Here is a 17,786-nt window from a genome sequence, read left to right as displayed (position 1 = left end):
CAGTAACCATTACTAAGGTATACCTTAAATGTGTTGGCTTAAGTGAGCTGGTTTCCAGACAAGTTAGGTGACTTTTGTTTTACTTACTGCAGCTGAGGGGAAGAGCAGTCCCACCAAAAAGTTGGAGGTCCAGTTGGAACAACCAGCCACGGCCATTGCAGCTGGGCGGGGCCCCTGGCTGAAAAGCTCAGCCACAATAAACCAGGGAATGGGGCCTGGTCCGATTTCAAAGAAGGCCACAAAGATCATGATGGCCCCAATACAGACAAAACTCATCCAAGTATATTCACTCTATATGAGGAGAGAACAGAGGAAAGTTAACTGTACAGATAGATGGCATGACCCAGGACATAGCTTCCTGAAGATAAGTAATGAGTGCTTTCAGCTGCCCAGTTTCTACAGCTCTTTCTGTCCTGTGGAATTATGTAAAGAAATACTGGATTTGGAGTCAAATAACTTGAGTTTTTAAATCCTGGCTGTGTGATCTGTCTATAAATATGCTCTGAGGCCATAAAATGGGAATAATAATAATTACCTCAGGATTATTTAAGAATAAATTAGATGTCTTTTGAACTGTTATATAAATATAAGAATCATAACACTTTAATAACCTATCTCTGAAGATTCAGTTTTCTGGGGATCTTATATATTGCTTCTCAAAAATTTGAATATTGATGATCTTCAGCCTAAGTTATGCACTCCATCACAGAGAGCTAACTGTAATCTCCCTCTTTTTTCCCTTCTCCTCCCTTTCCTTCCCTCAGAGAGTACTCACCTTTAGTAACAAAGAAATAGTCATGAGAATGGAACAAACAGCCATCCCTCCAAGGCCTAGCATATGTAGAGTCCTCCTTCCTGCTTTTTCCACCAGAAACAGCTAAAAGAACAATAATAAAACATGAAACTTCTGCTTTCCCTTTCATGAAGACACTGTACAAACTACTTGAATCTGCCTTACTGAGGATAATGGATACTTGTAATAGTTAAACCTCCTGTTTTCCAGTTCCAAGTTCAAAGCATTTTATATAATCACTTCTATGCCTCTCTCTCTCATCCATCATGTATTTACTTGAAGAGTAAAGAACATGATTCATCATTGAATATTCCTTTTCCCCAAAAAGGAATTAAACAACAAAAAAGGTTTAACTAAAAAATGGCAGGGAAGTTGGAGAACATGCAATTGATCTTTGAAAATCTGTGGTAAGAATTCTTTTCTCCCCCTAAGATTATCAAAGAAACAAACTTACTGAAACCACAGTGAATATAGTATTGACCACACCAGCACCAATAGTGGCATAGATTGGCTCATCAACACCTGCATCTTTGAAGATCCCGGTAGAGTAATAGAATACCTAATAGGAAAGAAAAGGAGATGCAACTTAGAAATAGCAATTGTCCCTACCAGTTAAATGGAATACCTCAAAAAATAAACACATGAGTCCCAGGAGATGAGGAGCCCTTTCTAGTACTTCTTTGTTCAATTACAATATCCTTTCTACAAACCAATTACCTTCTATATCTTATCTCCACTCTCTTCTTAATTCTAGCTACTGATTTCCATTTTTTTCCTGCCTACTACTCCACTTACACTCTTGCCTATATCCACCACTTAATTTGAAAAAAGGTTTTAAATTCTTCTCAATGCTTTCTCTCTCTCTCTCTCTCTCTTTTTTTTTTTACATGGGCAGTCACCAGGAATCAAACCCGGGTCCTCTGGCATGGCAGGCAAGCATTCTTGCCTGCTGAGCCACCATGGCCTGCCGTCAATGCTTTTTCAATGGACCCTTCCTCAAACCTTCAAAATCTTGATAGGAGAATTGATAGGGAAGAAACTGGAGCAAACTTAGCCTGCTCATTTTAGTAGAAGTAGAGTTTGGGTTAGAATTCCTAGGCTCAGATCCTTTTCACTTGTTTTAAAAAAAAACATCAGCTACTATTTTTAAATTCATTATTTGATAAACACAGTACTGAAAGGAAGGGCTACAACAAACTACTATAGTTAAAGAGATGACAAAATATTGGACTCAGATCTCAAGGTAATAAGGGAACATTATGTAGATTACTGAGGTTCTGTCAGTTGCTCAGGTTTCAGGAATCTGTTTTTTTGCCTAGACTATTTGCCACTTTTTTGATATATATATATACTTGCTGCTCTAAAGACCAGAGTGAGCTAAAATTAAGACTGTTCACAAACCTAATTCTAATATTTTATGATGACAAAGCTTCTGAGGAAGGAGAGTTGAATTAGTTAAAACTAGCAATGAACCGTTATGCCAATTCTCTTCCTCACAAACATGTCTACACAGCAAAAACCTAATATGTGTATACATACAGATACATGATATATATAGTATGTAAACTTACAGAAAATTTTTCTTGCTATCTAGTGCCATCAAACTGTTAGGCTAACCTTTACATATCAGACACCTAAAATTTTTCAAATTAGGAAATTTGGGACTAGGATCTATCCAAAGTACCCAGAAGACTTTTTCAAACTATCTTTCCTGTTTCTAATATATCAGCCTCCAGCCCCTCATGAGAATCACTGCTCTTTCAAATACAAGAATACTGCTGGTATATTAGGCAGAAGAAAAGGCCAAGAACCACCTATTTTTCAGCATCAAATGGTTTACAAAAATGCTGTTAACAAAATGATTTAATCAAATTAATCAAAGACCAACAGAAAGCCCTCAAGGCATGAATCAGTACTTAGAGGTGGGACAAATATTTTACCTGCAGATGGACAGAAGGTATGGAAATAATCTCTCTTCCAATGACCAACCCTCAAAAGCAAGAAGCTGGTGTCTGCATTGAATACAGGGTCACCTGTCAAATGCAAGCCATTTTGCTACCCACTTTAGATTATCATAGTCACTATTGTAATTGTAAGATAAGACCCCCAAGTTCAGTCAGCTCAGTATGAAGTTGCCAGTGTCCCTCCAAAATTCTTGAAATGATTTCCTATTTTGCTCCCCAGGGCCTTACACTGATTTTAGACTTTAAGGTCCTGAGGAAAAAAATAAGATGTATAAATTACAGAATATTCTATGGTTGCATGGTTTATGTTACTGACATCATAAGATAGATCACAGTGTTAAAGAGGAGTAGAAATAAAAAAGTGAGTGGTCAAAAAATAGTAATTAAAAGTAGATGAATTTGTAATGTGTAGTATATACTATAAAAGTCCGAAACAGGACAAATCTTAATCTTTGTGTTATAAGACTATGGGTGACTTAAAATTTTCATTTGATGTATTTTCTCATTTTCCACATATAAAACATGTCTTATAGATAAAATTTTTAAAAATAAAAATAAATCAAAACCAAAATCTGGATAATCAACATTTTCTGGGTAGCTGCCACATGGTAGGCATTGTTAGGGGCTTATATATGCTGAATAGGAGTGTGACAACTAAACTGTGATTCCATTGGGTATTTTAAGTAAAATATCTTAAGACAGCTTTTACATAAAAGTAGATACTCACAGCATTAATTCCAGAGAGCTGCTGAGAGAGCTGCAGCATGATGGAAATGATGATGGGCTGTCGGTAGTTGGGTGCTCTAAAAAGCTCCAGCACATTGACTTTCTTTTCTTGTGCCATCCTAGCACTCTCATCTTTCATCTCCTGGATATCCTGGCTCACATCCTGAATGCCCCATAACCGCTGAAGGACTGGTGAGAAAACAAAGAAGGATGGTAAAGGTAATGTGCTGTCCTGAATTCATTTTTACCTGTGAGATTGCTGGGAAGCGGTCACACCAGACAAGACAGAGTTGTGGATATGCTTGTAGATTTGGCTAATCAGTCAGCTTCCATGTTAACTTGCCTTATCATTTGATTGTTTCTTTTTATTTTTTGCATGGGCTGGCACCGGGAATTGAACCCAGGTCTCCAGCATGGCAGGCAACAACTCTGTCTGCTGAGCCACCGCGGCCCGCCCCACTTGATTCTCTTTAAAAAAGTGTATTTATAGTTCTTTATTAATAATTATGTAAAGAAAAGCCTAGAAGCATTAGAAGCAGTGAGAGGAAATTTGAATCTAATCTAGGAATGAAGCAGTGTACAAGTCAGGAATCAGAAGCGATTCTGAACTTGTAGGTTCAGAATTAGGCTGTAAATGGTGAAGTGTTTGAAGTCCACTTTTACATGCTGCTGACTGGGTGGGCCACAGTGGCTCAGCAAGCAGAGTTCTTGCCTGTCAAGCCAGAGACCAGGGTTTGATTCCCAGTGCATGCCCATGCAAAAAAAACAACAACAAACAAATCAAATTATATATGCTGTTGACTGTATTACCTGGGCAGATCCAACAGCCTCAAGGGTGAGACAGACAGGATAGCCAATGAGGTACAAGCCAAGTGGTTCCCCCAAATAGCCATGATACATGGTGGGTAAAAGGCCCCTAGCTCCAATTCTTTTTAACTTTTTGTTAGAAGTTCTAAGTTTAAAGAAAAATCATGTAGAAAATAAACTTCCCATATTATGTGCCGCCCCATGAACTCCTTGTATTTTGTTAAAACTGATGAAAGAATAGTATTATAATCATACCATTAGCTATAGTCCAAGGTTTATATCAGGGTTCACCACTTGTCCTATACGGTCCCCTATGGGTATATTGTTTTGTTAAATTTTTATTCTAGTAACATATATACAATCTAAAATTAACTGGCCTTCACACCTCATACTTTAGGGGTTGAAAGTTTCTGGTTCAAGAGTAATCAAAAAACTCTCCTCTTGGGTTTTCAGGGTCAGGGAAAAGAGATGACAAAAAAAAAAAAAAAGGATCTAATGCCTTCATTCTTAAAGCAAATCAGAACCCTAAAATTCCTGTTTTATGAAGATATGAAGGAAACTTACCGTGCTTGGCGTTCTCCTCTTCCTTTTTGTTAATGAGCAAGAATCTAGGACTTTCAGGGCAAAACGGAAGGGCTACACTCTGCAGGATGGCTGGAATGATGGTGAAGCCTAACAGCACAGGCCACAGCTCTTCAGACCCCAAGATGAATTCCAGACCAAAGATCTAGAAACCAGAAAAGAAATGCTACATAAAACCCCCATAATTTAAAGGCCACAAGATGATTTAAAAGAAGATCTATTCTTTTAACCACAGTAAGATAAACAAATTTGTTTCTTTTCCTTTCTCTACCTTACCTGTTTCTTTAGCTATTGTCTGTGAGCTACTGTAAAAAGACCCCAAACTTACATAAAGTTGAATATGTACCAGACATTCTTCTGAATGCTCTACCCATGCTAACTAATTTAATGAGCCATGAAAGCCACACCCATTATATATGAGCCGTCCTAGAATACCTGGGCCACCAGAATCCCGATGACGATGCCCAGCTGGTTGAGAGTGCCAAAGGCACCCCGTAGGGCAGTAGGCGATATCTCTCCAATGTACATAGGTACAAAGCCTGTGCAGAGTCCACAGAAGAGGCCAATAACCAAGCGGCCTATGATCAGCATTTCAACCGACTGAGCTATTTTACAGAACCCCATAAGGCAGCCACCACTGATAGCCAATAGGTTGACAATAAGCATCGAATTGCGCCTGTAGAGGTAATCAAAGAAAGGTGAGGTTAACAAAAATAAGCCTGCATCTCTCCCCTTCTTAGGGTTGATATCTTCTCCTCTTTTGGTCTAACCCTTGTTTCCCACTTTTTATTAGCAGAACATTCCTAAGTTGGAATAATTAGTATCAATGGTTCTTATACCTATATATGCATAAAACTCAATTGGAACTGGTTAAGATTCTCTAAGTCTCAGCTAGATTTTAGCAAAAGCATAAGCGCAGCTATTCTAAAAGTAGTCAGTCCACAAACTAGAAGTACTGACCAGAAATTTGTTAGAAACGGAAATTCTTCCAACCTACCCCAAATGTAAAGGGTAGTCAATTTCTTCAGTTGTCCTTCTCCAGAATGAGGTTTCTGCTATTAACAATTAGTTCCCTCATTTTCACCATCCTCTTCATCCCTTTCCCTCCCTTTCCCTCTTTCTATTAGGTTCTTTTGCAAGTAAAACAATAGGAAGAAAGTCATATTGGTTGTGGGGTCTCCAGTTAAAATTTTAATGACGTTAGCAAAAAGAAGGCAGCCTCAAAAAACAAATCAAACACTAATAGCATATTTAGTTAGCTAACTATATGGTTCCTTCACCTATCATTACTGAAAGTATTCTTTAGAAATTTTATTAAGCTAGTTTGGTGTAGAAAAAATTCAATTTTCTTCCTTTGGCAAAAAGTTTTCCACTCAGTTATTTGGCCATAATCCATAGGTTATGAAATTTGAAATATTTCATTATGATTATGAAATATTTCCTACAAATCCCGCTGTGCAAATAATGAAAATACTTGCATGAAATCCCAGATTTTTTCAGAAAAGCAAACTTCTGACTTTGTAAATAAAGTATGGTTCTAGTTAACTCCATAGCTGACCTTACTAAAGAATAGCTCTCAACCAGCCTCAGCTGAACTGCAGTGTCAATTATATATGACCCATCTCCTGAAAGGCTCTTCAGGGTTGTAGAGCTCCAAGAGCAGCCACATTCAGTGCAAGTCAGACCAGGTTTTCCGTGATTACAATATGGGGTATTCTCATTCAAAAGGATCACCACCCTTTCTGCCGTAATTCTTAATAACCTATCCCTCAGTACAACTACTAGAGTCCACTTTATCACCCAGTTCGTGGTTAATACCTGCCAAAGCGGTTGACAAAGAGTCCAACGGAGAAGGAGCCAATCATGCCACCCACGGAGAAGATCGCCACGGACAAGGACCAGAGGGATGTGAGCAGCACCTCAGAGGGGCGGTTTTCTATCTTTTCTTCCAAAGTATAATTGAGAAAGTCCTTTATGATCTGCCAAATAAATCAGTAGGTAAAAGGACAGACTGTTACAGCTGGATGAGAACAAAAGGGGACAAAAATGGGGATCCCCCCCTCCCTAAGAGCAGCGTTTCTATTACTTTATAGGTAGAGAATCAAAGGAATGAATAGATGGGGGTGAACAAAACATAAAATAATGGAGTTAATGTTTCTAGTTCTGAAAAGAATAGGTTTTATTTTCATTTGTCCTGAAAAATCCCAATAGGTGGCAGCACTGATGTCCAGACTACCCCATCCTCCACTAAAAGACTGTGTCCCACCCCCCAGACCCTCTTAGTAACTACAGCTTAATGGGCAATAAAAGAAGCATATCACCACAGAATGATCGGTAGTGAGGGGTTAGGCAACAAATGAGTTTTTGCTTTGGTTAAATGACTCAACAAAACCTTCCCACAAATTTATTCTCCTTCTTGGCTCTTCTTCAGAGAGCCAAGCTAGATGCCCATGTTTGTCTTAAATTCTTGTAACCCCATTTAAAATAAAGGACTAATTTCCCTACTCCAAATTCTAACTCTAGCTGCCAGGCACTCACCGCCTCAGGGGCATTGATGACTCCAGTGTTGTAGCCAAACTGGAAAGAGCCGATAGTGGCAATGCTGATGGCGAAGATCAGAGGTGCAGTAACCTGCAGGGATAAAGAGTCCTTAAAACTCTTAATTATTGTCTCTTATTAATTATGGACGTGTATTAGGAGAGCTTGGCCTATGAACGGTCAAATAATTAATCAGAACACAAACAAACAGGTAAGAACTTACCTGGAGAGGTACAGAAACGCCTGAGAAGTTAATGTGGAAAAGTGGCAAGAAAATTTGGGAAGTTAAGAGGAACTGGATTGGTCAGTTTGGCAGCATTTGAGTAGTTGCCCCAGATAAAAGAAAGGATAGAAATGTACTCTGGAATAGGAACAACTGGGAGGGCAGAGGAAAGACCACTTTAGGATTCCTAAGAACTGATCATTTAAGAAACAATTTCAACAGTAACCCAGACTACCAAAAAAGTGTGAAGTACTGGTGAGTAAACGTGAAGATGCTAGGCTGCTCTTTGGGTCTCTGAACTATGTCACTGCCTATAACTCTTATCCTACTCATTTGAAACTTTCCCTAAGTATACTGAATGTACTGCTCTCCCCAACCCAGCAGGGGGAGATCACATGCTCACTTTCAACCCAACACACAGGAGACTGTTCTTAGTGGGGGGACATCAAAGAGTCATCTCACCTTGCCAGGAATAATTCAAGTGTTTTTCTATCTGAGGCCATCCTTTTAGCCCCTAGTCCCTTGAACCTTTCCTTATCCTTATCCAGTTGGTCAGAGTGGCAGCCTAGGAACTTCAGCTCAGCGAGTTGAGCTTGCCTGGGGTCTCCCAGCTCTCTTGCTCCCAACTAAGCATAAGAAACTGAGGCCCTGCCAATGCAGAGCTCTGTCTAATTCTTTTCCCCATAAGTAGAAACCTTTTATTTCTACCCATTTTTTTTCACTATCCTCCAGGTACTTTACCTTTCCCTCCCATCTTTTCATATGTTGTTTTCTATCTAAGTGAAAATGCCTTTCGCCCCAAAACATTGCATATACAGTACACAATTACAAATACATTAACAAATCTGCATTCAACCACAATAGGAAGGACAGATGGAATTCTTTCTTCTTAGTATCTAGGGAACCCCATAGCTTATAGAACAGATGGCTCACCCTTGTCCCCAAATAAATTCTAAATCCCTTCAAGGTTTAATGCTTCCAAAGAAATCCCGATGCTGGTACGGAGAGCCATTCGTAAGCAACACATCCAAGCGGCCCGGATTCCCTCAACTGTCAACTGTCTCATCCTCCATAGCGAGCAATTATGTAAAATAAACCTGAGAAGAAAACACAACTTCTCCAGGTGACTTTTCCCTACCGTGGGAAGGTGAAATGGAATAAATCCTTCACAGAGGTTATAACATTCAAAGAGAACTGGTGAAACTGCGGCATTGCAGGCTGTGAGAAAAAAGGCCTAAAAGATGGCTAGGTGACTTAGAAGACAATAGACTATGGCAGTCACAGTGAATATTAGCCTTTCTGAGTGTCCCCCAAACAGGCAAAAATAACTAGCAATTACATCACTCTTACCTTTTCTGTCCCCATGGTCTTAATTTATTCCTTTCGAATCCTCAATACAAATCTAGGAGGAGAATTCCAGAGATAACCCTTCCAGGCAACAAAACCTTCAAAAGGTCCTCTTGACAGCAAGTTTTCTTCTGGTCCTCAATAACATTCCACAACCTCACTCCTCATCTTTAGCAGCATCACTACCAGATATCCGGCCACTCATTTATTTATAATATCTGCAAGAGGTGGAGCCAAGCCCCCCAACCCCACCCTACTCTCCACCCCAAATAATCTCGTGACCTCTCGGAATTCTATGACCTCAGATGTCGCTACTCCCCTCAGTCCCTCCCCCGCTGCCCCCTGCAGGCAGTAACTCCCTAACTCCCTCCTTTTAAAACCACTTCCTGCCCCGCCCCCATTTTTTTTTTTAGCTCATCTTTACTCCTTCCCCCTTCTAATAGCAGCTATAGCTTCTTAGTTTCACAGACAAAATGCTACAAAAAGCCTGGAGGGAGGGCAAATACATTTTTTAAAAATTTTGGCTCTCACTTTTGCTTAGTATTGAATCAATTTACTGAGAGATGAGAATACTTGCTATTTATATAAGTGAAGTAGAATGTGGGTGTTATTATGAGGGAGGTAAGTTTGTCTGAAGGAGTAAAAGCAGGAAGAATTAATAATCCTCTGAATTTATCAGCTGCTTTTGATTGTAGGTTAGGTCTACAATCCTGAAAGGGGGAAGGAAGGGCAGTCGAAGAGTAAAGGAGAGAATTTGACCTAGTTTTGGCTCCCTGGTCCTTTGATTAGCATAATATCACCTAGGGAGAAAGAAACCTGAATTCCTAGGAGCCAGACCAACTCTCCTGGGCCAAGGGAAAGAGGAATCAACTGCCTATGGGAAACAATCCAAAATCCTTAATGTAGCATTCACCATATCACCCAATCTGCATTTTTCCCATAATGCAACGTATTTGTTTTGTTTTGACTTTAATCTCAGGGTTTTAGCATCCAAAGATGCAATAATTATCAAATTCAATCAAACATATTTGCTGAGCACATACTATCAGGTACTTTCCAACAAGCTGGGGATTCATCAGTGAATAAAACAAAAGTCCTGGCTCTCACAGTTTACAGCGCTTCCTTTACTCGAAAATTTAAAAAGGGACAACAATGCTAACTGATTCTTTGCACAACTGGAAAGGATTATCAATACCCTATTACTTAAGGACTGTAAATTTCCTGAAAGAAAGGTGTGAGATAAATATCTGATTAAGCTACACTAGAAAACTGAGAGGAGTAGGAAAGAAGATAGGAAAGAGGAAAACAAAAGAAGATGGATAATGAGGGGAGAGAGAGAGGTGGCTCCTGTAAGAGAGTACACAAAGCAAAACAGGTTTTAGTTTGTGGTTAAAAGAGTTAGGTAAGTAAGAGATAGCATCAAAGCTTTGCCCCCAAGGCAGGGGGAGAGCAGATATTGATGGTCAAATTCCTAATGCCCATTAGATTTGCAGTTTAGCAACCCCTGCAGTACTGAGAGGTGAAATAGCAGGATAAATAATTTTTGCGAGATGGAGAGCTGGAGGAACTGCATCTTGATTAAGGTTTTGGTTGAGGGCCTGGAATTCAAACCCATATTTCTGGGCCTGAAACAAACCAGATTACGTTGGGAATTTTTATAAATGAGGAGATTTTCTAAAGCCGATCATTAGCTGAGAGAATTGAGGACGAGTGAAACGTGACATCCAAGAAACATTCTCTGAGGTCACACCTCCCCTCCCCCATCTCACTTTGGTCTTCCAAGAAACGCTGAGCCCTGTTGCCCCTTTAGTTACCACAGCAACCAAATTTAGCAGCCAAAGAAAAAAGGATGTCCGTATAACAATGCTGTCCAATAGAAATATAATGCAAGTCACATATATAATATTAACCTTTCTAATAGCTATATTAAAAATGTTTAAGAGAAATCAAATTTAATAATGTATTTTATTTAATCTAATATTACCATTTCAGCATGCAATCAATCTAAAATTATTAATCAAGTAATTTACATTCTTTTTTTGTGCTGTCTTCAAATTCAGTGTATATTTTACACTTACAACACATCTCCATTTTAGATCCTAAGTTTTCTACAGTTAAAGTGAAATATACTCCTACCAAACAAGAAAGTTGTGCCTAACAGAAACACATTTTACACTGCTTCAGTTCTAAAATTTAAATCAATTAAAACTAAGGAAAATTAAGAATTTAGTGCTTCAATCGCACTAGACACATGTAAGTGTTCAACAGCCACTTGAGACAGATTTCTGCACCTTGCAACTTACAGAACATCATGATGTCTTCTTTTCCTCTAGTCTTTTTTTCTTTTCATCTTTGACTTTTTTGGCTGTCTTTTACAGTGCAATCCTTGGCTCTAAATCACTTTGTCTGGTCTTTCTTCCTCTCCCAACTTTTTTATTTTTAATTTTTTGCATGAACAAATGGCACCAGTTAGAGTAAAATGCAGGCTCTAAAGTAGTCCAGAACACAGTAAATATTTCATCATTATTTATTTAATACATGAAGTTATTGTGATGGCCCATGATTGATTGTACTTATGCCAAAATTATTTGTGTAAAACTGCCATTAGAGAAAACAATACTGAGGTCAAGTTTTAGATGTCTGAAATCCATATCAAGTTGAATATTTTTTTCTTGATAAGAAAGGAGGGAGGGTGGAAGGGATGAAGGGAGATTTGAGATCTGAGACTTGTTTTCTCTAGCTAAAGTTACTCTGAGAAAAATACCTTTAAAAAAACTATATTTTTTTAAGGGGGAGAAAGTGTTCCATATCTAGCTATATATATATTTAAAAAGTTACTACTGGAATTCAACTGAATCTCAAGAATCTAGAAAGTGCGCTAAACATTTTTAGACAGATGCTCCTTGAGCAAGTGGAGTCTGATAAGTTCCTGATGCTCAGAAACTAGTTGCATACTGGTCTTGTCTCCACAGTAACACAGCCCTCCAAGAAAACCTGCCTATGTTAAGTAATCCTCAGTCTGGGTAACAGATAATAGTTGCTCAATTCCACAGTTTGTTGATGTGCTTTGGGAGCTTGGTTGGTGGACTGGGGTGTTTCAGTTACCTGGGGAGTGGGCCCCACTAGATTCCAAACTCCATTCAGTCAGGAGTCACAGCCTTGATGATCATGCTTGAGGGAGTGTGCTAGGATGGACCAGCGAGGCTAAATATCTTAAAAGCATGCATCCTGTGTCTTTTTTTTTTTTAATTAATTAAAAAAATTTTTTTTAAATACCAAAAAACACCAAACAAACGCAAACATTCTTAACTTTTGATAATTCCATTCTACATATATAATCAGTAATTTACAATATCATCACATAGTTGCATCATCATGATCATTTCTTGGAACATTTGCATCTATTCAGAAAAAGAAATAAAAAGAAAATAGAAAAAAATTCATACATTTCATACATATAATACTCCTTACTTTCATTGATCACTAGCATTTCAACCTAAATTTATTTTAACATTTGTTCCCCCCATTATTTATTTTTATTCCATATGCTTTACTTGTCTGTTGATAAGGTAGATAAAAGGAGCATCAAACACAAGGTTTTCACAATCACACAGTCACATTGTGAAGAAATATCATTATACAATCACCTTCAAGAAACATGGCTACTGGAATACACCTCTACATTTTCAGGCTGTTCCCTCCAGCCTCTCCATTGCATCTTGACTAACAAGGTGATATCTATTTAATGCATAAGAATAAACCTCCAGGATAAGCTCTGGACTCTGTCTGGAATCTCTCAGCCATTGACACTTTATTTTGTCTCATTTCACTCTTACCCCTTTTGGTCAAGAAGTTTTTCTCAATCCCTTGATGCTGAGTCTCAGCTCATTCTAGGGGTTTTCTCAATCCCTTGATGCTGAGTCTCAGCTCATTCTAGGGGTTTTCTCAGTCACAAATACATTCGTCCTTTATCTGGTGAGGATTAGGCAGAACTCATTTAGAATCTGAAAATACTATAGAAAATAAACCCACAGGGTGAGGAAAGAAAAAAAAAAGAGAAATAATGATTTTCCTGCCTAAACTAGACTTCAGGCATTTATCATTCCAATCAACCCTAAGGGACCTTATATCAGCTTCTAGACCCTCATCATTTTCTAAGGGGTTATACCTCCTCCAGTCTTCTTAAAAAATAATCCATTTACACCACTGCTAGACAAATCACGCTAAATCAAAATTCTAATCATATTAATCTCCTATTCAAAATCCTTTATGCCTTCAATATGGCTATTGAATAAAGTCTAGACCAGTGCTCACCAATAGAAATATAATGTGAACCCTGTAAAGAAATTTAGATTTTCCAGTAGCCACATTAAAAAAAATTAAAAGAAAAGGTTAAGTTTTATTATGTTTTATTTAATCTACTATATCCAAAAATGTTCTCATTTCAACATGCAATCAACATAAAAAGTTATTGAGATATCTTACCCCTTTTTTGGGGTAAGATATCAAAACCCACTGTGTATTTTACACTGGAAACAGATGTCAATTGGGACACTTAATCTTCAACAAAGTCAAATATACACAAACAATAAAGTTGTGTTTAATGGAGAACTATTTTAGACTGCTTCAGTTTTTAAATATGAATTTAAATTATTTCAAACTGAGTACATTAAAAGTTCAATTCTTTCAGGCACAGTAGCCACACTTCAAGTACTCAATAGCCAATAGGTAGTTATTGGACAGTACAGGTCTAGACTCCTCAACCTATTATTCCAGTCTTATCTAAGATATAGAATATGTAATAACAACAATACAGAAATTTAGAAATACATCTAGTTTTTACCACAGCCAAACTGAACTCTTTGTCAGTTTTCAAGCAAGTCCTATTTTTTGCCTCTCAGTTTTGTTTTACCTTTAAAAAGAAACCTTTCTTTCCTGCAAGCAAAAGTCTTTCCCATTCTTCAAGGGTCAATTCAAATGCAAAATCCCCCCACCCAAAACAAAGCCATTTGAAGATTATATAAAATGTTTGATAATTACTACATTTTATCTTGAATTTTAGATATTCAGGTTGGAACTCCTTGGAAGCATGATCTCCCTTGGTTGATTTCATCTGGTCTAAAAATAGGCTCCTAATACATGTTAGCTGAATCGGTAAATAGTTTACATGTGGAAATACCTGTACATTATAGGGTGATGGAAAACTGGAAAAAACGCCTTTCAGGTGGATATAGGATATAGTGGAATACCATTTTGAGATTTTACCTGAGGCATCACCTCCTCTAAAAACTTTCCCTGATTCCTCAATCAGCTCCCATTGCGCCCTGTGTATTTTAATTGCCTTCTTTGTCTCCCTAATTCACATGCTAATCTCTTAAAAGCAGGGATTTTGTTTTTATCTTGTTCCCAAGTACTTGGAAGTACTGGGTATATGCAGAATGAATGAACAACCGAATGAATGAACAAACTAAAAATTTATCAAAAATCAAGCTCCTAATAGAGCATTTGGCTTAGGAGGAGGACTTATTATACAGTCATATTTCATGGCCACATAAAAAGGACAAAGCTGGCAGTGGAAGCAAAGCTAGTGAGTACATTACCCATGTATTATGCAGTGATTTATTTCACTCTATTCTATAGGCCCGCAGACCTATCTTTAAAATAAATAACAAGAAAATATTTTTTATGTTGAAATATAACATATATGCAGAAAAGTGATAAATTTCAAAGTATAGTTTAACAAGTAGTTATAGAGCAAATTTCAAAGTATAATATAATAATTTCAAACTATAGTTCTACAATTTCTGCTATTTCCTTCTAGCTGCTATAACACACTAGAAAATAAAAAGAAATATTTATATGATGATTTAGTATTCATAATCTTTGTTAAATCCTAACTTCTCTGGTACAACTCCCCCTCTTATTTGATAACTGTCTCAATTGTTAGGGAAACATGGGCAAAGACCATTCTAAATTTTCATGTTGAAAAAGGGTGTCAACATCAAGGAGTAGGGAGATGCAACTGGTTGATGTCCCGAGAGAGACTGATACCTGTAAATTTCAGGGCTTATCTGGCAGAGGAACAATCTGGAGGTTTTAAGTTTCTACAAAATAAATTTAATAAGTAAAACCTTTATAAAGTCTTAGATAAAGTCCTGGGTTTTTAGGAATACTGTTGGTTGGCGCTTGACATACTGTGGCAATTTGCAATATCTAACTAAAGCTTGCATAATTGCAATTCTACAATTTTAGGTTTTTACTTTTAGCTGCTCTAAAATACTGGAGACTAAAAGAAATATCAATATAATGATTCAGCAATCATATTCATTTGTTAAACCCTACTCCGTCATCACCTTTAATCTTTCTCCCACTCTTGAGGGATATTTGGGCTATGCTCATTCTGCTTTGTCATGTTGGAAGGGGCTATCAATAATATGGGGTAGATTATTGACAGGCAAGTAAAACATACGGATTAAAAATAAATAATAGGGGGAACAAATGTTAAAATAAATTTAGTAGATAGCAATGCTAGTAATCAATGAAAGGGAGGGGTAAGGGGTATGGTATGTATGAATTTTTTTCTGTTTTCTTTTTATTTCTTTTGCTGAATTGATGCAAATGTTCTAAGAAAGTATCATGATGATGAATATACAACTACGTGATGATATTGTGAGTTATTCATTTTATAACAAGAATGGAATGATCATATGGCAAGAATGTTCGTGTTTGTATGTGGATATATTCCATAAATTAAAAAAAAATATATATATATATATATATATATATATATAAAATTTAAAAAATGGCGTAGGGAGATGGAAACTAGCTGATGTTCTCGAGAGGCCGGCCCTTCTAGATTTCAGGACTTATCTTGTCCAGGGACCTATCTGGAGGTTGCAGGTTTCTGGAAAGTTACCCTAGTGTAATGGAATCTTTATAGAATCTTATGTATTGCCCTGAGTGTTCTTTAGGGTTGACTGGAATAGTTTTGGTTGGGATTTGCCAAGTTATGATAAGCAGCAATATTTAACTAAGCTTGCCTAAGAGTGACCTCCAGAGTAGCCTCTCAACTTTTTTTGTACTCTCTTAGTCATTGATACTTTATTCGTTACACTTTGTTTCCCCTTTTTGGTCAGTATGGCATTGTTGATCCCACAGCACCAGGGAGACATTCACCCCTGGATGACATTATTACAATATATATACATATACACACACACACACACATTTTTTTAACATATACTTTTAAAATTTATAAATGCTTGACACATATAAAGCCATGAAAACATTATTTATAATTGTAAAAGTAGGTGTCTTAATGCTGAGTAAAATTCTTTTTAATATATATATTTTTAATCTTGCCTAATATTATTGGTTCCTAAAACCAGTATTCTGTAGTGTGCTCTGACTCGTAAAATGAGGTAGCTAGCCACCTCACAAGAGCCAATTGCACATCTTCCCAACTTTGTGTTTGTTGTTATCACATTGGTAGCCTGAAGTCCATTGTGGTGGTGGGTGGTGGTGGTGGTACTTATACCATAGAAATCAACAAATACTACAAATTGTTGTTATTATTACTATTTTTAAAATTGTTTTTGGAGCCCTGGCTTACTTGTATTAACATCACTAATACTGTTCTCAACTAAAAATAGAAAGACTGATTTTAGAGAAATCAGCTGATTCCAAATCTGAGGCTAAGAGAAAATGAGCCTGGAACATATTCCAGTGTCAGAAAGCAAGGAAGTTTTCAAAGATTAATGTGAAAAGGTAAAAATGACACAGGAAACAATCTAAAAGAGAGTCCAAATGGCCAAAGTTTAGACGACTTGAATATCTGATAGAGAAAATTATGAGGCTGATTAACATTCTATAAATCCAAGAAACCCATAATGATACCCAAAGTATTATTAAAAATATTATTAAAAAATACTACAATATATTTCCTCTGAATGTTGCTATTAAATCATAGACACCCATTTCTTTTATTCATGAATAATACAGAAACAAGTAAATGTAAATATACAAGTTAGAAGACATTTTATCACTTAAAGGGAATATTGGTAGAATGACTCCATCAAAGGCAGATAACCCAAATTCAATTGGATCTTGGGGTGGTTTGAAGCTTTATGCACTTCAGAAAATTCTTAAAGTTACTCCATTCCTATGGGTGTGAACACATTGTAAGTAGAGCCTCTTGAATTAAGGTATGACCCACCACATTTAGGATGGGTCTTAATCCTTTTACTGGTGTCCTTTATAAAGGGAATGAACACACACAGAGAGAAAAAAGGCCACTGAAGCAAGGAGCTGAAATTAGTGAAACCAGAAGAAAAGGGAGCCCAGCAGACACTACCATGTGCCTGCCATGTGGCAGAAGAACCAAGGATCACTGGCAGCCAGTCTTCAGAACGAAAGCATCACCTTGTTGATACCTTAATTTGGACATTTTCTCAATCTCAAACTGTAAGCCGATAAATTCCCATTGTTTAAACCCAATCTATTTCATGGTATCTGCTTTAAGCAGCCTATGAAACTAAAACGTGTAATTTTAAGTGTTCTTAGAAGTTGTATAGTCCTATGAATATGAAAGAATGCCTCATCAGGGCCAAGGGTACTATCTTTAACAAGTGAGATTTCCTAGAATTCCAACAAATTCAAGGTCTTGAAGCTGTAGCTATTATAAAGTAAAAAGGAACTGTAGCTCGTGTGTTTTTTTCCCTTTTAATTTTTGTGGTTATATATATATATATATACAATATGACATTCCCTGTTTTAATCATTTTAAGTGTACAATTCAGCACAATTC

At 37.2% G+C, this 17,786-nt stretch overlaps 1 protein-coding gene across 4 annotated transcripts in view; it reads right to left on the bottom strand.

Moving 5' to 3' along the window:
* The window catches only part of LOC143691457 (solute carrier family 2, facilitated glucose transporter member 3), an 86,316-nt gene that overhangs the window by 3,044 nt on the left and 65,486 nt on the right, over positions 1-17,786 (bottom strand). For 3 of the 4 annotated variants that reach the window (XM_077169947.1, XM_077169945.1, XM_077169946.1), the window contains exons 3-10: positions 7,411-7,503; positions 6,691-6,851; positions 5,308-5,548; positions 4,855-5,017; positions 3,485-3,672; positions 1,248-1,352; positions 776-877; positions 88-291 (exon numbers count right to left, since the gene is read on the bottom strand). In XM_077169947.1, coding sequence (XP_077026062.1) covers positions 88-291; positions 776-877; positions 1,248-1,352; positions 3,485-3,672; positions 4,855-5,017; positions 5,308-5,548; positions 6,691-6,851; positions 7,411-7,503 — 1,257 coding nt within the window. Of the gene's footprint in view, positions 1-87; positions 292-775; positions 878-1,247; positions 1,353-3,484; positions 3,673-4,854; positions 5,018-5,307; positions 5,549-6,690; positions 6,852-7,410; positions 7,504-8,983; positions 9,185-17,786 lie in introns of those variants that run through there. The other variant, XM_077169948.1, reaches the window with a different exon arrangement.

The sequence above is a fragment of the Tamandua tetradactyla genome, chromosome 7, assembly GCF_023851605.1.
Source record: "Tamandua tetradactyla isolate mTamTet1 chromosome 7, mTamTet1.pri, whole genome shotgun sequence".
Lineage (NCBI taxonomy): Eukaryota > Metazoa > Chordata > Mammalia > Pilosa > Myrmecophagidae > Tamandua > Tamandua tetradactyla.
The sequence above is the reverse complement of the archived record's forward strand: the minus strand, read 5'-3'. Positions and strand labels throughout refer to the sequence as shown.